We start from the raw sequence: 25,702 nt of genomic DNA, 5'->3' as shown, positions 1-25,702 counted from the left end.
CGGAATTCAAGTTTTGTGGCTTTCCAGAATTTTGTGATCATAATGGCATAACACATGAGTTTTCTATTGCAAGGATTCCACAGCAAAATGGTGTTGTAGAAAGGAAAAACAGTACACTCCAAGAGGCTGCTAGAACTATATTGAGTGAATGTAGTTTGCCAAAATATCTTTAGGCTGAATCGGTAAACACCGTATGTTATGTGATGAATAGAATCCTTTTGAGACCTATTTTGAATAAAATATCTTATGAACTAATTTTTTATAAGAAGCCTACGGTTGGATATTTCAAAATCTTTGGTTGTAAATGTTTTATTTTGAATTTAAAGGAACATCTTGGTAAGTTTGAGAAAAAATCTGATGAAGGAATATTTTTGGGGTATTGTGAGAACAAAAGAGGATATAGAGTCTTTAATAGAAGAACTCTTATGATAGAAGAAACTATACACATAACATTTGATGAAACTAATGACGATAATTCCAAAAGTTCGTGTGAGGATGATGATGTAGGTGTTCGTGAAGGAATGAAAAAGCTAACAATTGGAGATGAAGGAAACTCTAATCCGGAAGCAAAGGAAATGGAGGATGAAACTCATGAAGATCAAGAAAAGGAAGATGAAGACAAGAATGATGATTCATTCAAAGACCTTTCCAAAACTTGGAAATTTAGCCAAAATCATCCAAAAGAGCTTATAATTGATGATCCGTCCGAGAAGGTAAAGACTCGTTCCTCATCTAAGAAATTGATAGACAATTTTGCTTTAGTCTCTCTTTTTGAACCTAAAAATATCAATGATGCCTTAAAGGATGAAAACTGATTTTTGGCAATGCAAGAGGAACTTAATCAATTTGAGAGAAATAAGGTTTGGACACTAGTTGATAGACCTCAAAATCAACCTATCATTGGCACGAAGTGGGTATTTAGAAATAAGTTGGATGACAAAGGTGCAGTTGTAAGAAATAAAGTTAGATTAGTTGCTAAAGGATATGCACAAGAAGAAGGAATTGATTTTGATGAAACATTTGCTCCCATAGCTAGATTAGAATCTATTAGAATGCTTCTTGCTTTTGCTTGCTTCAAAGGTTTCAAATTGTTTCAAATGGATGTTAAAAGTGCTTTCTTAAATGGTTTTATTGATCAAGAAATATATGTGGATCAACCCCCCGATTTTGAAAATGCAAAATTTCCAAATCATGTGTTTAAACTGTCAAAAGCATTATATGGACTAAAACAAGCTCCAAGAGCTTGGTATGAAAGATTGAGTGGTTTCTTGATTGAAAATGGTTTTAAAAGAGGTATTGTGGACACCACACTTTTTACTAAACAAGTGTTCAATGATCTTCTTATTGTGCAAGTATATGTAGATGATAATTATTTTTGGTGCTACTAATGAGTATCTATGCAAGGATTTTTCCACCATTATGCAAAGTGAATTTGAAATGAGTATGATGGGAGAATTAAATTTCTTCCTTGGACTTCAAATACATCAAGCCCTAGAGGGAATTTTTGTAAATCAAGCAAAATACATCAAGAAATTACTGAAAAGATTTGGCATGGAGGACTCAAAGCATGTTGGAACTCCAATGTGCACTTCTACAAAACTTGACAAAGATGAAAAAGGTAAACATGTGGATGAAAAGCACTATAGAGGTATGATCGGAAGCCTACTCTATTTAATCGCAAGTAGACCCGATATTATGTTTGCTGTTTGCTTGTGTGCTAGATTTCAATCATGTCCAAAAGAATCACATTTGAACGCTGTTAAAAGGATTTTTAGGTATTTGAAAGGTACATTAGACTATGGTCTTTGGTATGCTAGATCTTGTGAATTTGCTCTATATGGATATTCGGATGCGGATTTTGGTGGTTGTAATGTGGACAGAAAAAGTACTAGTGGAACTTGTCACTTTCTTGGAAATTGCTTAGTTTCTTGGTTTAGCAAAAAATAAAATGTAATTTCTTTGTCTACAACCGAAGCGGAATATATTGTCGCTAGTGCATGTTGTGCTCAACTTTTATGAATGAAGCATACTTTGAATGATTTTGGATTGTTATATGACTGCATGCCTATATTCTGTGATAATACTAGTGCTATCAATTTGACCAAAAATCCAATTCAGCATTCTAGAACAAAACATATAGATATAAAGCATCACTTTATTCGCGATCTTGTTCAAAAAGGTGAAGTTTGTGTGAATTATGTTTGTTCTAAAGATCAAATTGCTGATTTTTTTACAAAAGCTTTGCCATTGGATCAATTCATACATCTAAGATCAAAATTAGGGATAATTGAAAAATCATAAATTTTTTTTCCTGTTCAAAGCTTTCGGAAGTCCGAAAGCAGATGAACGGACGTCCGATAATGTTCTTCAGCTATTTTCCCAGAAAGCACCTGTTCGGATGAAACTGTCGGACGCACGACTTCGTTCGGCCGTCCGACAGTGCAACGGTACACTTTTTTAAGTAACTTCCCTCCTCGTTTGCTTCAGACCCTTCTTCTTCTCTTCTCTCCTCTCTCGGACGAAAAACTCTCTCCTTTCACCTTAAATTCATGCTATTCTGAAGCACTCATTCCAAAATTGACTCAACCAAAAACTTCTCCTGATCATTGCGAGTTCATTTTCCTGATCTTTTCACCAAATCTCATCACATTTCGACAGTTTTCAAATTTTCGTCAAAACCCTATTTTCTCATAGCCACTCTGTTCAATCATCTTCAAGGCTCATTTACCCCAAAATTCTTGTGTAATTCGTTCCCATACTACTGTGTGCATCATTAGCATCATACATCTCACGCATTTCACACAATGGTGAATCTAAGAAGAGGAAAAGTGACTGCCAGACGCAAACACACACTCAGAGATGAGGATGCTGATTCTCCTAGGGCCAAAAGATCCTCTAAACGCGTCAAAAAGGGAGCAGTAAAGGCTCAAACTTGACAGCCTTCCTCCCAGCCTGAATCCGGACAAGGGACTACATCTCAACCGCTCTCCCAATCAACCACAGTCTCCCCATTCTTTGATGATGCTGCCAAAGAAAAACACTCCTGGATATCCCAAAAAAGGTTTTATTCCTCAATGTACCATAAATCCCTTTGAATTTCGCAAGATAGGTTTAGAGTCCATTCTGCGTCTCTTTGAATTCCAGAAACGGTCACATATCATTTCCATGCCTAACGTTTATTACCCTGAAATGCTATATCAATTCTTTGTCAATCTTAGGAATGGCACTGATGACACTGAAATTATGTCCAGGGTAAATGGGGTAGATTTAGTGTTTGATCCTGAGATTGTGAATGCTGTTTTAAATACTGTTATTGAACCTGGATGCAAAAGTAAAATTGCCAATTTCTTTTCTTATGAAGAGCATCCCTCTGCTGATAATCACTTTGATAGTGCTAAGATGTTGTCTTATTTCAAAAAGAAGTTTTCTGCCCCTGCTGATGCAAAACTAAATGACTTTGCTCCTGTGAATCTCATTGCTTTCTCAATCATTTCAAATTTGCTTGTGCCTACCGATGGTCATAGGACAGATGCCAATAAAATGAAGCTGTATCTTTTTTATTATTTTCAAGAAAAAATTCGCATTGACTTTGGCTTTGTCATGTGCAAGTTTTTACTTCGCTTTACCACTAATTCTCATAGAAAACTGTCTTATGAAAAATTTCTTCAGTAGATTTTTGAGTTTTACAAAGTACCCATCCTTGGTGTTTGTCCCAAAGAAACGTTTTCTTCTGTCTTTACTAAGGCTTATTTTGAGCGCAAGAATCTGGTCTTTAGGGACAATATGTGGGCTTATAAGGGGGCTACATCTAATGAACCTAGAACTAAGGCTGCACATGATCCCCTTCACACTTCATCCTTTGCTGCACTGATTCTATTCATCCTAGGAAGACTGCCACTAAGGCATATTCTTCTTCAAATTCTGAAGTGGTTGAACTCCTTCGAGATCTTAAACAACATGTTCTATTTCTTGAACATGGTCTCATGCTCACCATGTCATCTGAGTAACAAGCAGACTTCCTGGATAAAAAGAATCTTCTCTTTTCCCCACCTGTGGTTGAGGAAGTTCCTCATGGCAAAGAGCCATGCTCTACTGGTCTGAGTTCATCAGCTCCTATTCGCTCTGTGAGTCCTGCTCCCATCGACCTCACCTCTACTCCCGTGGCACCTCACGATCCTTCCACATCTGACAAAGGCAAGAAACCAGTTGGTGGAGATGCTGAAGATGATGAAGACACTGAGAAGGAGGATCTCTCTCAGTATCTGCTTACTCGAAGGACGCCTGGATCCACTTAGTTTACCATTTAGGATCACTAGCCCTATTAGGATCATTTGCATTCTATTTGACTGTTTTCTATTTGCTGGATGTTAGATGGTTGCCTCGGACTCTTTTGTTTTCTTTGTTTCTGATACTTGTAATGTTCAAAACTGGATATGTGGATGTAATGTTTGTGATGCTCGTAAGTTATTTTGTTATGAATGTTTAGTTCTGTCTCATGCTACTTTTGTGATGTATTTTTACCTTTTGACTTTTGTGATGACAAAAAAGGGAAGAGATATGGTCTAGATATGAATATGGATATGGATATGCGTATGGATATGCGGGATGCGTTGAATTGGTAAAATGTTGGATGCTAGATACTTAACTGTTTTTGGATGATTGAATAAATCTGTAAAGTAGCCAAGTGAGGGGGAGTTTTTCAAGTTTTGTTCTACGATTGACTGAGAAAGGGGGAGCCTATTTGTAATCATCATATTTCATTTAAAACCATTGTTTTGTCATCATCAAAAAAGAGGAGAATGTTATTCTTGATTTTGATGATCACAAAGGACTTTGAAATGTTTATCTAATTCTCTTCAAATATAAGTGTTTTGCTTTTTAGAAAATCAGGTACAAAGGTGTCAAGGAAAGAAAATCAACCAAAAAAAGAACCAAAATCAGGGCACTCATGTCGGACGTCCGAAAGGAAGCTGTTGGACGTCCGAAAGGATGAAGGACATCAAGAAAGAAACTCTGTCGGACGCTCGTGAGGAAGTATCGGACGTCCGGGAGGATCGGATGCACGTTTAGGACGCACATCGATCGCGTCGGATGTCCGAAAAATTTTGCAAAGTTTTGATGACTCTCTGACGACGTTCAGACGCAGAATCTGTTGGACGATAAAATCCCATTGGACGTCCGAACGACAACTTGGCTGATTTTTGGACGATGGGATCGGACGATGAATAATCGGTCGGACGTCCGACAGCCCCAACGGCTAGCTGACTCTTTATCTGTCTTCTATCCGTTGGAAGCATTAATGAAGCTCATTTTTGGTCCCCTTTAAATACAAACGATTCTGAATCATGAAGGAACTTTTTGCACACTTTGATTACAAGATCTCAAGAGATATTTTAGCTAGAAAATAGTCTCCTAAGCAAGATTTGTTCTCCAAGTGGTGTGAATTTCTTGTAAGCACTTCTCTTGTGATTGAAATTTTCAATAGTGTAGCTTTGTTGAGGGTTATCTGAGCGATAGTAAAACTTTCTAGCTTGACTAAGTGAGACTTGGGGCAAGGAGGAAGTGATCCCTCCATTGTACATTGAGTTGATTTCTTTTCATCAAAGAGAAGGTGTTCATCCTTGTGATTGGTCTTCAAGTTTGAGGAAAGCTTGGTAGACAATCGGTTTGATACTCTATCTTATTCTTTTTGTTTAATAAAATTCTCATTGCTTATATATATTTTTAATTCTGATCAACATTGTTCTCTTCTTTAAATTTACTTGATTGATCACTACTAGAAAATAAGGTAAATTTTTTATTAAGGAAAAAGTGCATAAACTCAATTAAGTTTTTAATCAACCTAATTCATCCCCCCTCTTAGGTTGTCTTTGGGCCTTACAAGAATATCCTCCAGCAATGTAGCCATCTTGCTATCTGTTGGTCGTTACTGTGTGAGTTGTTTCCATAGTTCTTTGTTGCAGAAATTGAGACGTACCTCTCTCCACTGCTGCTGTACAGCTTTGTACAGAACCAATTTTAATGCCAGAGCTTCGTCTAAGATGTTGCTCCCCAAACTTCTCTCTGTCAGCATCCAATCTGCAATTTTAGTGTTTGCCGCATTCTTTGCTGTGACTCCTATGCCAAAGGCGTTCTGCCCTTGTTTCTTTACTGTTGCCACTTGTATGATTAAGGCCCCTTCATTTCCATTGCTCTGTCCTTGGTGAACATTGGTATGAACTGTTTCTTCTGTACTCTTTTTATCCCCTTGCTGATGTTCTACCCCTTGTTCCATCCATTCTTTGTGCACACGTTCTACTATTCTCAATGGTGCTAATCTAATTGAGTTCTCATATTCCCTCTTGTTCCTATCTTTCCATACCTGCCATAATATATTTGCTGTCAGGCCAATATGCTCCTTCCCTTCCTGTCTAGTTCTTGCTTCTGTAATTCTCATCTACCATCTCTTAAATCACCCCTCTGATCATTTGCTCCATCCCACTGAATGGGGGCTGATTTCCATACTTCCAGTGCATGTGGACAGTTGAGTAACATATGTTCTATGGTTTCTGGAGCCTCGCCACAGGTTGAGCAGATAGGGTCCCCTACTCCTGTTCACTTTTTCACTGCCTCCCTGACTGGTACTGCTCGTTTAATAAACTTCCAGATGAAGTGCTTGATTTTATGCTTAATGTTGAGCTTCCATAACATATTCCACATCTGAACCATTTGCTGGCTTCCTTCTGAGATGCTTGTTTCAGCTCCCTCCTGGTTGCACCTTCTTCTGTTCATGCCTTTCTCCATCAACAATTTGTATCCTGAGTCGACTGTGTATTCCCCTCCATCTTTTGGTTTCCAGTAGAAACTATCTTCCCTCCCTGATAAGCTTAGAGGGATGCGGAGAATCTGCTCAGCATCTTCTTTGTTGAAATATCTGAAGATAACATTCCTGTTCCATCTCTGCTGGCAGATTAGCTCATCAACCATCTTTAGCTCACAGTTACTTGTTCTGCATGTTGAAAGCTTCCCCGTGGGTGTCTCTGGTAACCATTTATGGTCCCAGATTTTCGTGTTCCTACCATTTCCAATCCTCCTAATCAGTCCTTCCTCTATTAAGCTCCTTGCTCCCAGTAATCCTTGCCAAATCCATGATGCATTTTTAGGGAGGGTGCATTGTAGTATGGATTCCTGAGGGAAATACTTGGATTTTAAAACCTTACTGACCAGAAGATTTGGGCTGGTTAATATCCTCCATAACTACTTACCCAGCAGTGCTTTGTTGAAGGCTTCTAGATCCTTGAACCCAAGGCCGCCTATGTTCTTGTGTACTACCATTTTGTCCCAAGAGATCCAGTGCATGTTGTTCCTTCCCTCAGATCCACCCCACCAGAAATTGGACATCATGGCGCTAATGTCTTTGTAGATTGATCTGGGCAGCTAAAAGAATGACATAACGTACGTAGGCATGGCCATTGCAACTGCCTTCAACATGACCTCTTTTCCAGCTAAGCTCAGAAATTTATTCTTCCAATTCTGAAGCTTGCACTTGATGTTTTCTCTAATAAAACCAAAAATCTGATTCTTTGTTCTGGAAATCACCATAGGAAGACCCAAATACTTTCCTTGCTTAGCTTCCACCATCGCTCCCAAGGCTTGGCAGATCACTCCTCTTTGTACATCTTCCAGATTTTTACTAAAGAAAACTGCAGATTTGTCAAAGTTGATCAGCTGTCCTGAGGCTACTTCATAGACTTTTAGGACTTTCATTATTTCAGCCGCCTCTTCCTTATTTGCTTTACAAAAGATGAGCGAATCATCAGCAAAGAAAAGATGGGTAAGTTGAGGACCTTGCCTGCTGATTTTCAAGCCTGTGATCCTCTTGCTTTCTTCAGCTTGCCTTAACAGATTGGAGAATCCCTCAGAACATATTAAGAACAGGTATGGTGACAATGGATCTCCTTGACGAATACCTCTCCCTGGTGAGACAAAACCTTTCACTTCTCCATTACAATTGAAGGAATAATTGACTGTTGTTAGGCAGCCAGTTATCCATTCAATCCATTTAGTACAGAAACCCATTTTGTTCATCATTGCCAGCAAAAAATGCCACTCCACCCTATCATAAACTTTTACCATGTCAAGCTTAACAGCCATGTATCCATCTTTCCCTTGTCTTTTGTTTTTCAGGTAATGCATGTATTCATGAGCAATCATTACATTATCTAGGATTTGTCTTCCTGGGATAAAGGCTGATTGAGTCTTGCTAATGCACTTGTACAGGACTACCTTTAGTCTATTAGCCAAGATTTTTGAAATGATTTTGTAAAAGCACACTACAAAGACTGATAGGCCTGAAATGCTTTAAACTGATAAGATTCTGGATTTTGGGGATAAGGGATATAACTGTATGGTTGATGGATTTAAGCATGAAGCCTGAAGTGAAGAAAGCTTGGATCGCTGAGATAATGTCTTTTTTGATGATGCTCCAAAATCTCTGGAAAAATAGAAGAGCCATCCCATCTTGTCCTGGAGTTTTTTCGGAATTCATGGAAAAAAGAGCATCATGAATTTCTTTTTCCTCAACTACCTTAGTCAGATTATTATTCATGTCCTGAGTTATGGAGTTAGGAATTCCATCTAGAATTTCAGACATGTCACCTCTCCCACCACTACTAAAAGGATCCTTAAAGTAATCAAAAATTTCCCTCACAACCTCATCCTCGTTACTAGTCCAAGAACTATCATTTCGCTGCAAGTTTCTGATTCTATTGTTCACTCTTCTACCCTTGACATAGGTGTGAAAAAACTTGGTATTTTTATCCCCCTCCCTAAGCCAACTAATTCTCGATTTTTGTCTCCAAAAGTGCTCTTCCTCCTTATATGCAGTGCTCAGCTTATCTTTGATGTCATTCAGATTTTGCCTCCTGTTAGCAGACTCCGAAATCCTGGCTTCCTCCAGCTCTTTCTTAAGATCATGAATTTTGCTCCTTGAGTTGGCTTGGAAAGAATTCCTCCATTTCAAGAGTTCAATTCTGCAATTTCTGATCTTTTTTGTAATTTTGAACATCCTAGAGCCTTGCTCCTCTATTTTCCATGCACTCTCAATCACTTGTTGCACCCCTTCCCTTTGTAGCCATCTCTTGTCAAAATAAAACATTTTCTTGTGCCTGTCAGTTGCAGGTATGGTGTCTATCATCAGCATGGAGTGATCAGAAGCCAAAGTGGTCAAGTGCTGGCATCTTGCCTTCTCAAAAACTTGGAACCAACCCACACTACAAAGGCCTCTATCAAGCCTTTGCCTAATTTCTCCTTCATCATTCCAATGGTTACTCCACGTCCAAGGTTGACCATCATAGCCAATATCGACTAGATTGTTCTGATCGATGAATTCTTTGAAATTCCTAAAGCTTCTCTCCTCTCTTACTGCACCTCCCCACTTTTCTTCATTAGACAGGATGTCATTGAAATCTCCAGCTATTAGAAACCTGTCTCCCCAAAGCCTTTTCCTTCTACTGATCACCCTCCATTGTTCTCTCCTAATCATCTGATCACAGCTAGCATATAAGCCAACAAACCACCAGATACTGTTACTGTCACTGTCTTCAATTTTAGCCTCTATCGTGAAAGCAGTGGTATGCACTTCTAAGATGTTAGTGCCCTTAGACCAAAACATAGCCATGCCACTTGCTCTATTCATAGCTTCGACCACTACAGAATTCTGAAACCTGAGCCTTCTAGCAATCCTATCAATGACAAGTTTCCTATTCTTAGTTTCACTTAAAAAAATCAAACTTGGAGAGGAGAGGTTGTTAACCTCCCTCAGCTGGGGAACTGTCAAGGGGCTCCCCACTCCTTGACAGTTCCACACCAAGAGCCTCATACTCCTTTGGGGGCCCCTTTAAGGAAGGGCCCCTCCTCCTCTCCTCTCAGTTCAGTAGAATACAGCTCCTCCAGAGGCTTAGATTTTTTCCAAAGCACTAACTCTTAGGTAGCTTCATCCATTTCTTCATCTCTAACCAGGCACTTCCTCTTTCCAGCCTTCGTATGTTTATCACCTCTACCATTTAACTCTGTCAAAGGTTTCCTGGTTCTGTTTGGGGATTTCAACCTTCTAAAAGTCCTTTTTGCTTGCTGGACTACCTCTACCCCCACTCTTTCCACATATTGGCTCTCCTGATTAATTACTAAAGTGCCTTCTGCCTCCTCATTAGACCCCACCTCTTGGTTTTGATTCAGGCTCTCTAACACTGCCTCGCTATCCTCTGTTAACTTTTTCACCCATTGTTTGTGCGCGCCTCAATGCCAATTGAAGCCTCCCTATTGTGATCGTGGGTTTAATATCTTGCATACATGATTGTTACTTTAAGTCATGAACAGTGAAGTACAGAAAAAACTTAGAAAGTTTTACTTGGAAATCAAATTGTTGGTGCCGTTGGATGTCCAAGTTCCTTACGACCAAGGGGGATATCCTTGTGGATACAGCTGTGAATCTGCAATATCGGTAGCGGCACATATGGTGGCGGTTTCACGGAGCAATGAAACAGATGGAACTATCCTCTGTCCTGCTGATTCCAACCATGGTTCCCGAGACGACTCGGTTGAGACCGAGACGACTCGGCCGAGTCGTCACTGGAACGAAGCTTCCCGATCCAACACCGAGACAAGATAACTCCGAGATAATGAATCGCCGAGAACTCATCGGAGACATCTTCGAGACAGATAAAAACGGCCGAGTCGTCCCGAGTCATCCCGAGTTAATCCGAGTCAACTCAAATTTTTTTTTTGTTATTTTTAAATTATTTTTGTTTATCATATTTTTTACAATTTTTAGAATATTAAATATTTTAAAAATTTGTATCTCGTCGAAACTATGACCAATATGTCGAGACCGATGTGAAACGGTCTGGGCCGCGACCCGACTTTGAACCATGATTCCAACTCTATTGCAGGCTTTAAGCCCACTATTTTGGACTAACTGGTAACTGGCCATGCCAGATTCATTTCTGCCTCTTTTGTTATTTACGCGGTATCAGATTCTACCATTTGGAACTGTTCAAAAGTAACAAGTTACTAAATAGTAGTTGTCAAATGTTATCTTGAGATTATGTTTTGTGTGTGTGTGTGTGCGCCTCTTTTTTTTTGTTGAAAGACAAGATGATGACAGGTTATGCTAACTAGCTTCTGAATAACCACAAACTTACAACATTCTTGATGTTTAGATTGTGCATTTGGAGAAAATACACATTAAATGCTGCAGCAAATGTTTGCTTGCAAGTTTCTTGCATCCGACACTTATTGCTTAGAGGCTGATGCTTATTACTAGCAGTCTAGCTGTCAATCGTGAGCTTTGATCGAAAAGACCGTGAAGCAACAAAAGCAGCTTCCAAATTCATTCCTGTTGCTGGCCATATAAAAAATTTCTCAACAAAAAAAGGCTCAAAGGGAAGAAATTAGATGTGGTAAGAAATCCCTTTGTCATCCATTCGAGTAGGTCCAATGTGGTTCCAATTCTTGAGTGTCATTTGCGCACATTAAGGTAGAAAGGTGAGGCTCAACTCAGATGTATTGCTAGTTCTAGGCCAATGCTTTTACTTAGCTACTATGTTTCTTCTTCTCCCTGAAAATTTTGATCCCAGCAAGCAGTGACCGAGCCAAGGGGGCTGATGGTGGCCATGGCCTCACTATGTTTTGAAAATTTTCATTTATAGTGAGTAAAACAAAGTTGATCCTCCCTAATTTTTACAATTTTAATTTATATTATAAGAGTTTATATATGTGTGTGTATATATATGAATTAGCCACCATTAAATTAATTTTTTCTCCAAAAATTTTATTTATTTTTTATATGCCTTTATAATTAAAGTTAATGGATGTTTTTAGATGTCATATATTTAAATGGATGGAAATTATTTTGAACATAGCATATTAAGAAAATTTTGGCCCCCCTAGAAAAAAAAATCCTGGCTCCGTCACTGCCAACAAGGTACAACTGTCATTCATCATTTGGGAGGCATCCAATATTGATGTATTTCGAAGTGGTAACAGAGTGGCAATGCCGACTGAAACCAGTTCTAATCAATGTTTTGAAACTCGGACCGTTAATTGGACTAACGAGGTGTTTTGGTCAAGATTCAATCGGTCGAACCGGTTCAACCCTAGTTCAATGAATTTTTTTAAAATAATTTATATAAATATATATGTACAAAACAAGACATGTAATAGACTAATTTAAGACTTTATATGATGAAAAGTTTAATATTTTCAAAGAAACTCGAATTTTCACAAATAAAAATTTTAAATTACAAGTTGCAACAAATAAATTGCATCTCAGTCTCAATTGTATCTACCAAAAAATAATCTTAAACCTACTCCAAAAATACCACAATATTCTAAAATTATACAAAATTCGTGTCCATGGGAATTAGACATTGTGAATTAAAATTTTTAATTCACATTTTTTGAAGTTAGAGATTACAACTTAAAAAAAATGTTTGGAGTTTGGAGAAAGTTAAGAAAATAGAAAATAAAGATGCAAATTTGATAAGAGAAAAAAGTGAGTGGCTGTGGCATTTAATAATTCATTTTTAGGGTTTAGGAAAACCTAGTCTTTTTATATTTTTTTTCAATTTAATAGACAAAAATAAAAAAATCGCCGGTTCAACGGTTCAATCTGGTTCAAACGGTTCTCACCTGTTTTTAAGTTCGATCAACCAGAGGTATGAGTCGGACAAGAGCTATGACCGCTTCGCAGTCCGACCAATCGAACCAGCCGGTCCTGTCCGGTTTTCCAAACAATGGTTCTTACTTCTAATTTGCAAGTCCTAACTGAATCTCGTATGCGGTCGTTAGCTGACATTATAGCATTCAACAAAACAATCCTGATTTGGCGACTTTGATGGTCAAAATATTTTTATTGCAACACATTTCACAAATGGGATTGGTGAGGAAGAGAGAAAGGCAATAGAGTGTCAAAACTCAAGAGACAGTTTCTTGAGCTAGATTTGGAGAATGGTTTAGATGCAGTGGTCCCTGCAGCCCATTTTGGAGATGTCATGCCGTTTGGGATACCATTTGCAAGCTTGAGAGGGATGAAGCCTAAGCAAATAGGGATGGCCTTTAATTTTGAAGAAGCTACCATGATCCATAGGCCTCCCATCTTCAAATCATTTGTAAACATAATCTATCTTATTCTACAAAAAAAGAGTTTAAAGAGATTGTGTAAGAGGCTAGCAGATGTACAAATCTGATTAAATCAAAGAGATGTTCTGACAAAACTTAATGGTTAAATCAAAGAGAGTCTATTTTAGATTTTTTTTCGCTGTAGGTGAGGTTCAAATCTTCGACCTACAACGCAAAGAGGGACTTAGTTCCTTTTTTATGGCCTGAGCCAAAGCTCAATGGTTGATCAAATGAATTTAGTTGAATATGCTTTCTATTAATTGTTCTTGATCTTTAGCACTTATTAATGTTACTTTCCCATCAGAAACGAAAGTGCAGCATATGGTTTGCGAAGGATATTCACTGGCATCCACCCTATTTTTTGTACTAATGTTGTCGGTGAATAAAGCCCTTGGTGGCTGAAAAGGCGATTTCTGGTTAAGTAGTCGAGCTGACCTAATTCAGCTCCCTCTTTTGGCTACGTGAAATTTAGAGATGGGATTACTATTCTGGAGTGAGAGGCAGGGGTTCGTCCCCCGGAATCACTCCGACGATCAAGTCAGTATAGAAAAAGAAAGGAAAGTAATAAATAGTACGAGTGCAATAGTATGATTACTTGTCGAGAGTGAACAGGATATATTTATAGAGTGGGAGCGGACAGGACAAGATGAGGGGCTCATGCTAGCGGGTCCCACGTTCTGAGTATTACGACTCTGTTCCGCGCCTGGAGGTCTATCTTTGACACTGTAGTAGTCTGGGCCTCCTGATAGGCAGCACTGTGCGGCCGCCGTTAAGAGCATTAGTAGCTCTTCAAATAAAGCACTGGCTTTCAGTATGGTGTCAGGTAGAATGACATCATCCGCGTGCAGCCGAGATGGGATGACCAAAGTACATAGGAAGTCATCTGTGGCAGAGCCTGAGATCGGGCCGAGACCAGGAAGTGGAGTTCGTGATGAGCGAGGTGGCCACCTCGGGTTAGACGAGTACCGAGGTGACCATCCTCAATAAGCCCTCCAAGCCTCGGGAGCGCACAGGTCTGAGAGGTTCCGAGGCTCCAGGGTGCCAAGACCGTTCAACTCCTGAGATTTCAACTTGTACCGAAAGATTAGGGGACGTGACATGTGGGCAAGAGAGGACATGGTATAGTGGGAGGCTACATGCAGAGAACGTGACAGTTGAAAGGACGGAATATTAATGAGGAGAGAAGGAGACACGTCCTTTTGAATTTCAATGTTGCCGCCTTCTCGTCTTCTTGTCACCTCTTCGTATTCTTTTTAACCCCTATAAATAGAGGGTCCTTCTCACCGTACTATTCATCATTTTTCATCTTCATATCCGGACTTTTGCAAATTTGAGAGCTTTGCCGAGATCTATTTTTCAGCCGAGATCGCGAGAGAGGTAGCCGAGATCTTCATTTTGTCCAATTCCCAGGCCAACAATAAGTACTTTTCTTTTCATCTCGCCTTTCATACATGGTTAGAACGGATAAAACCCATAAAGAAATCGTGAAACCGAGCTATAAAGCTAGGGAGGGGCCCAACCCATCAGAGGGGACGACGTCGTCCAGTTCTGATGGAGAAACGTCTAGCTCAGGGGAAGAATCCGCCGAGAACTCCCAAGTAGGGGAGTCTCCCGAGGGGAGCTCAGAGGTCATTTAAAACGACGAACTCGGAATCGAAGTCCCCCGTGATGAGGGAGTGGCGGAGCCAGTCACTCCTAGGGATTTCTCTGCCACTAACTTCGACCATCTTCCATCGTACCGAAGTCGAATCGGCACAGCGACGGCCAATAGGATAGTGTAGAAGTACCCCTTCAGAGAGGCGTACAGCATTGGGACTTTTGGGCCGAACCACACAGCCGAGAGGCCCTTAATGGGCTCCGTTGCCATCTACGCGGAGCAGCTAGAAGCCGGGCTCAGGATGCCTACCACGAGATTTTTTCGAGACGTAATTTGGTATTTCGCAGGTCAGATAACTCAGCTCGTCCCAAACGCGATCTGAATATTGGTAGGGTTTGAAATGCTTTGCCGAGAACTAAAGGTGACCTCCACTGTCAATCTCTTCCGCCGATGCTATACCATCAAGAGGCACGGAAGCGAAAAGGGGTGGTTCTATTTTTCCAATCGAAACAACACCATCTCAAAACTTGTTGTCGGTGCCCCCGCTTCGATAAAGAGCTGGAAGCGTAACTTCATGTTCGTCTCGGCCGGGGACTTCTCAAGGGACTTCTAGTAGAGGCTCGTGAATGCGAAAAATGACCCTTCCCCAGGGGACTTGGATGAGAAAAGCTTTCAGAAGATAATGGGGTCGGACATCAGAATCTATAGCTGGGACTACCCCGAGGTAGTGCTGGTTGATGAGGGAATCAACCGAGCTGCCATCGACCCTGAGAAGACAGCTTTCTATTTACTAAACTCCAAAAGCCTTGTAATTTTTCTTTCTTAGCTTTCTTCTTACTTCGGCTAGTATAGATAATAATGTTTGTTTCTTGTGCAGTGGTTAAAGTATCCGACATCATAACCTCCGACTCGACAAGGTGGCCAAGAGACCGAAAAGGAAGAGCTCGGGAGAGACATCGGCACAACCGTCGAAGAAGAAAACACAAATGCCTGGAGTCAAAACTACAATGGCCAAGAGTAGCTCAGCTGCGGCAACCAAGAGCAGTTCAGCTGCGACAGCTACCGAGTCCACCTCGTCTGTGCCAAAAGGAGTGGCCATTCAAGGGGTTACAGTCGCGCTTCCTCCTCATGGCTGAGGCAAGCAACTGAAGTCCTCGGTCATGCCGGTCACGAGGTTTTCGTTGTGAAATCGTTTCCATAGCTCATCTCGGTTTCCCGGAGAAGACAAGATGCACTCGGGCGAGCACTGGTATCCGAACTGGTAGCTCTCAATCAATGACAGGTGTACCTATCCTCGTGCGACGCAAGAGTTGGTTATGTTTTCCAACTTGCCGAGGGATACGGAGTTTATCGAAAATCTGACACCTCCCGAGGTGATCCAGAGCCTTATAGTGGCAACAGCCTCTTCTACAGCTTTCGTTGCCAAGATGGCATGTCGGTATAGCGACTTGCTCAAGGAGCAAGACTCCGGTAAGTTACAAGACAAAATCTCCAAGTCGGGAGAAGAAGCTTGCGGTGTCTGAGTCTGAGAAGATCGAGCTCCAAAACCGACTCCATCAGGTCGACGTGAAGGGAGAGGAGGCCGAGGCCACCATCAACAGCCTTATATCGGCTCTTGAAGAGAAGCAGAAAAGACCGAAATAGGTGAAGAAATCCTACCAATAGGTACTCGAGGGTGCCAGGATCTCGGCTGTGGAGGCTTTCAGGAGATCCGAGGCCTTCAACAAGGATCTCGGGGAGTTGACCCTGCCAAATTTTACGTTCGGCTACACTTCTACCATTGACGAGGTCGCTCCTCACCTCTCCTCCGAAGACTTGGAGCATTTCAAGAACAAAGCCAACTATAATGAAGACTCCAAGAAACTGTGTGACCGGATGGCCGAAGGAATCTAGGCTGGAAAGAACTTGGCCGAGGTTCGAAACGAGTTCAACCGATGGCTGTCCGAGTTTGACTAGGAGTTTGAGGAAGAGGTTGCCGAAGAAAGCCATGTCAACAGAGAAGAAGACGGCGAGGAGACCGGTCACGAGGGAACCGAGATTGAGAGAGTAGTGGGGAGCGATGAGAATACCGAGGTGGGAGGTGCTTAGTAGCATCCCTGACCTTGGTTCTTGTACTTTTTGTGACATTTAATGAAATGGGTTGAGTTTTCTTCATATCGTCTCTCTTTTTCTTTTTTACTTCGTCTTCTGCTTGTCCCCTTTATTTTTTAATAGCAAGCAAGCGGCATCAAAATATTAAAAAATAACCAAGTGGTTCAATAGTCAACAACTCGTTAAAATTCTCAAGAATAATACAATTTAAGGTTCTTAGCGTGCCAAGTCCTTGACACTAGAAAATCATCTCGGTAGCCTAATTTACAATACCCACTCAGACTAGATTCCATAACTCAGTAGGGGCCCTCCCACTTCGGAGCTAATTTACCTTGCGGTTTAACTCAGCTGGCCAAGTCTTTTCGGAGGACCAAATCTCCCGGTTGAAATTGACGATATTTTACACGGGTATTGTAGTGCCGGACCAAAGTGTTCTTGTATGAAACTACCCGGGTTGAGGCGACGTCCCTCCTCTCCTCCACGAGATCGAGATCCAGCTGTCTTTTCTCTTCGTTCACCTCGGCCGCATATGCTGCAATCTGAGGACTAGGTGTCAGGATTCGCTTCCCATTATCCGAAACGATCCCCCGAGGTATGCCGAAGCGGCAGATTATGCATTTTCAAAAGAATTTTTGGACTGCTAACCCCGTGATGGTCCTTAGAGGCTCGGTCTCGACCCATTTGGGGAAGTAGTCCACCGCGGTCACAGGGAAAGTATATCCTCCGACAGCCTTGGGAAAAGGGCCGATAATGTCTATCCCCCACTGCTCGAACGGTCAGGGTGAGATGATAGGAATCATGAGATTTGTGGGCTGGTAGTGTTCGGGGGCATGGACTTGGCAGGAAGGGCAGCCAAAAATAAGGTCTTGAGCATCTTGTCAGACAGTAGGTCAGAAATACCCGAGAAATAGGACCTTTTTAGCCAACATCCTATGACCGACGTGGGCTCCACACAGGCCTTCTTAGATTTCCTAGAGGATACAATGTCCTTCCTCGGGTGTAATGCATCTCAGCCACGAGCCAAGATAGGATCGTTTATATAATTTCCCTTCCCGGAGTGCGTACCGAGCAGTTTTATGTTGGATCCTTCTCGCTTCGATTTGATTTTTAGAAAGGATTTCCTAGCTTAAAAATAAGATGAATGGGCTCATCCACGTGTCCTCCAAGTCTACAAGGTAGGCCATCTCTTTCATGTATCTTGGCTTGTCCAGCACTTCCACTAGAACTGTCTTGCTGAGGTCGAAAAATGAAGTGGAATCTAACTAGGATAAAGCATCGGCCCGTCTGTTCCGTGACTGGGGTATTCTTTGAATTTCAAAAGACTCGAAATACAGGGTGAGTTGGTGAACTTTGGAGAGATACCATTGCATGGCCTCTTTCTTGGCTTCATATTCACCAAGCACTCGGCACACAACAAGTTGGGAATCACTGCGGATATGGATCCGTCAAGCACCAAGTTTACGGGCTAGCCGAAATCCCGCAATCAAGGCCTCGTATTCGGTTTTATTATTGGTGGTCGGGAAGCCAAAGCGGAGGGTGTATGAGCACACCTCTCCGTGGAGATCTTCTAGAAGCAGTCCTGCTCCGCTGCCATCACTGTTAAAGGATCCGTCCACATACAACATCCATTACTGTGGCTCGGACATGTTAGAAGTGGCGGAAATGGCATCTTAGCACTTAGAGAAGGTGAGCTCGGTAAGAAAATTTGTCAATGCTTGAGCTTTGATGGCAGTGCATGGTTCGTACGATAAATCATACTCTCCCAATTCAACAGCCTACTTGGTTAGGTGCCCGAAAATCTCAGGGCGCACGAATATCCGCCGGATCGGTTGATCTGTTCTCACGGATACAGGATGGGCGAGAAAGTAGGGTTTCAATCACCGTGCGGCATGAACTAGCCCTAACACAAGATTCTCCGCTCGGGTGTACTGGGCCTCGAACCCGTGTAGGACGCGACTGACATAATAGACGGGCACTTGAGCGCCCTCATCTCGAATGAGGACGACACTGATAGTCTCGTCTGCAGCAGACAGGTACAGGTACAGCCTTTCCTTAGGCCGAGGTGAAGCGAGAGTAGGAAGGTGGTGTAAATATTCTTTCATCTGGTTAAAGGCCTGTTGGCACTCTTCGATTCAGGCGAACTGGTCAGCCTTCTTCAATACCTTGAAGAAGGGTAAAGCCTTCTTAGCAGACTAAGACGAAGCAGTTTAGAGCGGCCAAACGCTCGTTTAACCTCTGCACTTCACGGAAGTTCCGAGGTGGGGACATGTCCTGAATGGTCTTGACTTTATCGGGATTAGATTCGATTCCCCAGCGGGAAACTAAGTACCCCAAGAATTTCTCCGAGGCGACTCCGAAGACACATTTCTTTGGGTTGAGTATTATTTTGGATTCTCGGAGAATGCCAAATACCTCCCTCAGGTCTGGCAGGAAGGTCGAGGAGGTTTGGCTTTTTAGGAGGATGTCATCCACGTGGCCTCCACATTGCGACCAATCTGGTCCTTGAAAAGACAGTTGACAAGCCTTTGATAGGTCGACGCGGCGTTCTTTAGCTCGAAGGGCATTGTGGTGTAACAGTAGACATCTTGGTCGGTGTAGAACGCCGTCTTCTTCTGATTTTCCTCACTCATTCCTATTTGATGGTACCCCTTGAAGGCATCTAGGAAACAGAGGAACTCATGCCCCATAACCGAGTCGACGAGAGCGTCTCTTCTCGGCAGCGGGTAGCAATCTTTGGGGCAAGCCTTATTAAGGTCGGTGAAATCCACACACATTCTCCATCCATCGGTGTCCTTTTTTACCATGATGGGGTTAGACAGTCAGGTGGGGTACTGGACTTTCCGAATCATCTTGGCTGGCAACAACTTGTCAACCTCTCCGGAGATAGCTTTGCTGCGTTCTGAGTCAAAGTGCCTCTATTTTTGCTTAACTAGGCGGGCGCGTAGGTCGATGTTAAGTCGGTGCATCATGAGCTCAGGTGGTACTCCGACCACTTCATTTGCCGTCCAAGCAAAAACATCTTGGTGCTCTTTTATCAGGCCAATCATTTTTTCTCTGTGGGGTGAGGGAAGGTTCATCCCCACTTGGATCACTTGGTCGGGTCTCACCTCGTCGAGAACTATTTCTTCCATCTCGTCCACGGCGTCCAGCCTGCCAGGTTTTTCGGCATCTTGGTGGTTGATACAGTCTATGGAGAGGACATCCGGTCTCTTCCCCTCGGCCTTTGACTCAGGTCGCAGGGTGATTGCGGCCTGTATGGTGGCGAGATAGCACTCTCTGGCCTCACTGACATCGTTGCTCCCCTCGGCCACTCCAGCGGGTATGGGGAACTTGAAACTCAGGTGGTAGGCGGAGTATACGGCCGTCAAGGCGTTGAGTATGGGTCGGCCGATCAACATGTTATATTGGAAGTCAGCTGTGACCATGGCAAATCTTACAAGGACAGTCTAGCAGCGGGGATGGAGGCCAATAGTCACCATCAAGGAGGCCATCCCTTCAAGGTGAACCACATGTCCCCCGAAATCCTACAAGAGGGGCCCTGATAGGGGTAAGTTGCTCTCGGGTCAACTTCAGACTTATAAAGGTTCGGTAGTACAAGACGTCTACCGACCTGTCGGGATCGATATAGACCTTTTTGACTATGTAATTATTGGTAAGGACCTCGATCATAAGGGTTTCGTGGTTGCTGGAGGCAGCAGGGATGGGGTCGCTGGGGCCATAGGTGATGACTTCGGAAAGCCTGGGCAGCTTCCATGTCGGCTTAGAGATAGGTCCTCTTCTGGGAGTTTTGGCTATCTCTTCCTGTCGAACCATCCGCGATTGTGTTGATGACCCCTACGATGTTAAGGCCATAATCCGGGGACCCATCTTGGGAGGGGGCCTTTTGTCCTCGCCATGGTCTTCGGGGCCTTAGCAATGGCACTTCGTATCCCGTTTGTCTTCTCGGTGGGGGCCCTTATTTTTCTGGTGGGATTTACTTCTTCTGAAACCTCCGTCCTTGTGGACGAACTGTTTCAAGTATCCCTGCTTGATCAGATTTTCGATCTCTTTCTTCAAATCATTGCAGTTTTTGGTCTCGTGCCTAACGTTTCGGTGGTAGGCACGGTAAAGGCTGGAGTTCCTTTTCTCCCTCCTGCCCAAGATCTCAGGAGGGACTCGATCGAGGTGGTTCTGCCCCATTACAGCTAAAATGTGAGACTGACTGGAATTAAGGAGAGTCAGCTCGGCGTCCGAAGTGGACGATCTCCTCTTCACAATCCTGTCAAAAACGCTCCGGCGATCTCGTTATTGATTCGACGAGCCGTTGGGGTCTGGATCAACTCTACCGATATCTTTCTTTCTTCGAGACTCTTGCCCATTGCAGGCGGCCTGGGCTTCCCGTTTCATGCTATTTAGATCCTCATTTTAGATACCTCGGTCCACCTGTTCTCAGAGTTTTTGAAGTAAACGGGGGTAGTCCCAATGTAACTATGTGTGGAAGGTTCCGGCGATCAACTCGTTGGTGAAGGCAGCTATGGTTACCTGCTTATTCTGATCAGGTATCTGTATGTTTTCTTCGTTGAACCTTTGTACATACGAGCGCAAGGACTCCCCGAGAGCCTGCTGTAGGTTCAGGAGGTAGGCTGAGGTTTTTGTAACCGGACGAAATGATACGAAGCGGTGGATGAACCTGTCCACCAGCTCATCCAGTGAGGAGATGCTTCTAGGTTCCAAACTCCAGAACCACTTCCAGACAGTGCCTTGTAGGAAGATAGGAAAAGCTCGACAGATTACTGAATCGAGGACACAGTATAGCCGAAATGCTGAGATGAAGGTGCAGAGGTGATCCTCGGAGATCACCCCGTCCGTCATACGTTTGTAGAATTGGGAACTTGAAATTGGGGAGAACCATTTCCCCGTTGATATCATCGGTGAAGGGTACAATTCTCATATAATCAGCGGCCAGCCTCTCTGGCCGTCGACGTTCATCCTCAGACCGTCTCCCCAGTGAACTTCGGGAGAACGCTCTGGAAATGGAGGCAATTTTGGATGTGGCCTTTGAGGAAGCACGTTTTGAGGCACTTCGATCATGATACCCGTCGTCTGAGTCCTCCCTGGAAAGCATCTCGGGGAATTTTACTGACCTCCTCTTGAAGGATTCAGCTTTTCCTTCCCCTACCTCTTGAAGTAACTTCTCAGTTCTTCAAGGATGGTGGGGTTTCCTACTACGAACTTGATCATCTTCGTGATGGCGTCTTCGTTCTTAGGCCGAGCCCCAGCGGACCTGTGCTTCTCAGAAACGTGATCTTGCTGAGCAGCTGAGCATGGCTCAACCCCAGTTGAGGGAACTCTTCTACTCCGGGATCGCGTGGATCTCATCTTAGAGTGTATGTTCCCACAGACGGCGCCAATTAAAGAGGTGATTTTTGGTTAAGTAGTCGAGCTGACCTAATTCAGCTCCCTCTTTCGGCTACGTGAAATTTGGAGATGGGATTACTATTCTGAAGTGAGAGGCGGGACTTCGTCCCCGGAAATCACTCCGACGATCCAGTCAGTATGAAGAAAGAAAGGAGAGTAATGAACAGTACGAGTGCAATAGTGTGCTTACTTGTGGAGAGTGAACAGGAGATATTTATAGAGTGGGAGCGGATAGGATAGGACGAGGGGCTCATGCTAGCGGGTCCCACGTTCTGAGTATTACGGCTCTGTTTCGCGCCTGGAGGTCTGTCCCAGACACTGTAGCAGTATGGGCCTCCTGACAGGTAGCACTGTGTGGCAGCCATTAAGAGCATTAGTAGCTCTTCAGATAAAGCACTAGCTTTCAATATGGTGTCAGGTTGGATGACATCATCTGCGTGCAGGCGAGATGGGATGACCAAAGTACATAGGAGATCATCCGTGGTAGAGCCTAAGATCGGGCCGAGACTAGTAAGTAGAGTTTGTGATAAGCGAGGTAGCCACCTCGGGTTAGACGAGTACCGAGGAGACCATTCTCAATAAGCCCTCCAATCCTCGGGAGCGCACAGGTCTGAGAGGTTCCGAGGCTCCAGGGTGCCAAGACCGTTCAACTCCTGAGATTTCAACTTGTACCGAAAGATTAGGGGACGTGACATGTGGACAAGAGAGGACGTGGTATAGTGGATGGTTACATGCAGAGAACGTGGTAGTTGAAAGGACGGAGTATTAATTAGGAGAGAGGGAGACACGTCCTTTTGACTTTTAATGTTGTCGCCTTCTCGTCTTCTTGCCGCCTCTTCGTATTCTTTCTAACCCCTATAAATAGAGGGTCCTTCTCACCGCACTATTCATTATTTTTCATCTTCATATCTGGACTTTCGCAAATTTGAGAGCTTTGCCGAGATCTATTTTTCAGCCGAGATCGCGAGAAAGGCAGTCGAGATCTTCATCTTGTCCAATTCCTAGGCCAATAGTAAGTACTTTTTTTTTATGTCACTTTTTATACATGGCTAAAATGGCTAAAACCCATTAAAAAACCTTGAAGCCGAGCTACGAAGCCAGGGAAGGGCCCGACCCATCGTAGGGGACGACATCGTCCAGTTCTGAGGAAGAAACGTCCAGTTCAGGAAAAGAATTCACCAAAACTCCCAAGTTGGGGAGTCTCTCGAGAGGCGCTCAGAGATCTTCTACAACGACGAACTCGGAATTGAAGTCTCCTGTGATAAGGGAGTGGCAGAGCCAGTCATTCCTAAGGGTTTCTCTGCCATTGACTTCGGCCATATTCCATCGTACCGAAGTCGAATCGGCACGGCGGCGGCCAATAGGATAGTGCGGAAGTCCCCCTTCAGAGAGGAGTACAGCATTGGGACTCTTGGGTGGAACCACACAGCCGAGAGGCCCTCAATGGGCTCCGTTGCCATCTACACGGAGCAGCTTGAAGCCGGGCTCAAGATGCCTACCACGAGATTTTTTCGAAATGTATTTCGTATTTTACAGTTCGAATAACCCAGCTCATCTCGAACGCGATCTGAATATTGGTGGGATTTAAAATGCTTTGCCAAGAACAAAAGGTGACTCCCACTGTCTATCTCTTCCGCCAATGCTACATCATCAAGAGGCACGGAAGCAAAAAGGGGTGATTCTATTTTTGCAATCGGAACAACACCAACCTGAAACTTGTTGTCGGTGCCCTCATTTTGATAAAGAACTGGAAACGTAACTTCATGTTCGTCTCGGCCGAGGACTTCCCATGGGGCTTCTGGTGGAGGCCCGTGAATGCGAAAAATGACCTTTTCCCAGGGAACTTGGACGAGAAGAGCTTTCAGAAGATAATGGGTCAGATCTCAAAATCTATAATTGGGACTACCTCGAGGCAGTGCTGGTTGACGGAGGAATCAACCGAGCTGCCATCGACCCCGAGAAAACAGCTTTCTTTTCTACTAAACTCCAAAAGCCTTGTAATTTTTCTTTCTTAGCTTTCTTCTTACTTCGGCTAGTATAGATAATAATATTTGTTTCTTGTGCAGTGGTTAAAGTATCTGACTTCATAACCTCCGACTCAACAGAGGTGGCCAAGAGACCGAAGAGGAAAAGTTCGGGAGAGACATCGGCACAACTGTCGAAGAAGAAAACACAAATGCCTGAAGTTAAAACTACGGTGGCCAAGAGTAGCTCGGCTGCGGCAGCCAAGAGCAGTTCAGCTGCGGCAGCTACCGAGCCCACCTCGTCTGTGCCAGAAGGGGTAGCCATTCAAGGGGTCACAGTCGCGCTTCCTCCTCATGGCCGAGGCAAGCAACTGAAGTCCTCAGTCATGCCGGTCATGGGGTCTTCGTTGTGGAATCGTTTCCATAGCTCACCTCGATTTTTCGGAGAAGACAAGATGCACTCCGGCGAGCACTGGTATCCGAACTGGCAGCTCTCAATCAATGACCGGTGCACCCATCCTCGCGTAACGCAAGAGTGGGTTATGTTTTTCAACTTGCTGAGGGATGCGGAGTTTACCGAGAAGCTGACTCCTCCCGAACTGGCAATAGCCTCTTCTACAGCTTTCGTTGCTGATACGACACGTCGGTACAGTGACCTACTCGAGAAGTAAGACTCCGGCAAGTTGCAAGAAAAAATCTTTAAGTTGGAGAGGAAGCTTGCGGTGTCTGAGTCTGAGAAGATCGAGCTCCAAAACTGACTCCATCAGGTCTAGGCAAAGGGAGAGGAGGCCGAGGCCACCATCAACAGCCTTAGATCGGCTCTTGAAGAGGGGTAGAAAAGGGGAAAAGAGGAGAAGAAATCCCACCAACAAGTACTCGAAGGTGCCAGGACCTCGGCTGTGGAGGATTTCAGGAGGTCCGAGGCCTTCAATAAAGATCCCGAGGAGCTGACCCTGCCAAGTTTTATGTTCGGCCACACTTCTGCCATTGACGAGGTTGCTCCTCACCTCTCCTCCGAATACTTGGAGCATTTTAAAAACAAAGCCAACTATAATGAAGAGTCCAAGGAGTTGTGTGATCAAATGGTCGAAGAAATTCAGGCTGGAAAGAACTTGGCCGAGGTTTGAGACGAGTTCAACCGATGGCTGTCCGAACTCGACTAGGAGTTTGTGGAAGTGGCTGCCGAAAATGGTCATGTTGGCGAAGAAAAAGACGGAGAAGATGACCGGTCACAGGGGAACCGAGGCTGAGGGAGTAGTGGGGAGCGATGAGAATACTGAGGTGGGAGGTGCTTAGTAGTATCCCTGACCTCGGTTCTTGTACTTTTTGTGACGTTTAATGAAATGGATTGAGTTTTCTTCATATCGTCTCTCTTTTTCTTTTTTACTTCGTCTCCTACTTGTCCCCTTTATTTTTTAATAGCAAGCAAACGGCATTAAGATATTAAAAAATAATCAAGTGGTTTAATAGTCAACAACTCGTTAAAATTCTCAAG

General features: G+C 43.5%; 2 protein-coding genes across 2 annotated transcripts; both read right to left on the bottom strand.

Moving 5' to 3' along the window:
• Positions 1–8,275: 8,275 nt before the first annotated feature.
• On the bottom strand, positions 8,276–9,859 carry LOC140036235 (uncharacterized). Its single transcript, XM_072077571.1, has one exon. The coding sequence runs from the start codon at positions 9,857–9,859 to the stop codon at positions 8,276–8,278; it is 1,584 nt and encodes a 527-aa protein (XP_071933672.1).
• Positions 9,860–19,299: 9,440 nt separating this feature from the next.
• LOC113728989 (uncharacterized) lies at positions 19,300–20,659 on the bottom strand. The gene is made up of 3 exons (XM_027253323.2): positions 20,477–20,659; positions 19,954–20,292; positions 19,300–19,638 (listed from the first exon to the last, which is right to left on the bottom strand). The coding sequence occupies exons 1-3, from the start codon at positions 20,657–20,659 to the stop codon at positions 19,300–19,302; spliced, it is 861 nt and encodes a 286-aa protein (XP_027109124.2).
• Positions 20,660–25,702: the final 5,043 nt, after the last annotated feature.

The sequence above is a fragment of the Coffea arabica genome, chromosome 2e (genome assembly GCF_036785885.1).
Source record: "Coffea arabica cultivar ET-39 chromosome 2e, Coffea Arabica ET-39 HiFi, whole genome shotgun sequence".
Taxonomy (NCBI): Eukaryota; Viridiplantae; Streptophyta; class Magnoliopsida; order Gentianales; family Rubiaceae; genus Coffea; species Coffea arabica.
Note: the sequence above shows the minus strand (reverse complement) of the source record. Positions and strands in the feature narration are given on the sequence as shown.

Coding starts and splice junctions, on each gene's coding strand:
- LOC140036235 (XM_072077571.1), bottom strand. CDS start 9,859: ATGAGGCTCTTGGTGTGGAACTGTCAAGGAGTGGGGAGCCCCTTGACA.
- LOC113728989 (XM_027253323.2), bottom strand. CDS start 20,659: ATGGTTCGACAGGAAGAGATAGCCAAAACTCCCAGAAGAGGACCTATC. Junction 20,293..20,476: donor ATAATTACATAGTCAAAAAG/GTCTATATCGAT, acceptor CCCCGCTGCTAG/ACTGTCCTTGTAAGATTTGC. Junction 19,639..19,953: donor AAGAAATAGTTCTCGACGAG/GTGAGACCCGAC, acceptor ATGGTAAAAAAG/GACACCGATGGATGGAGAAT.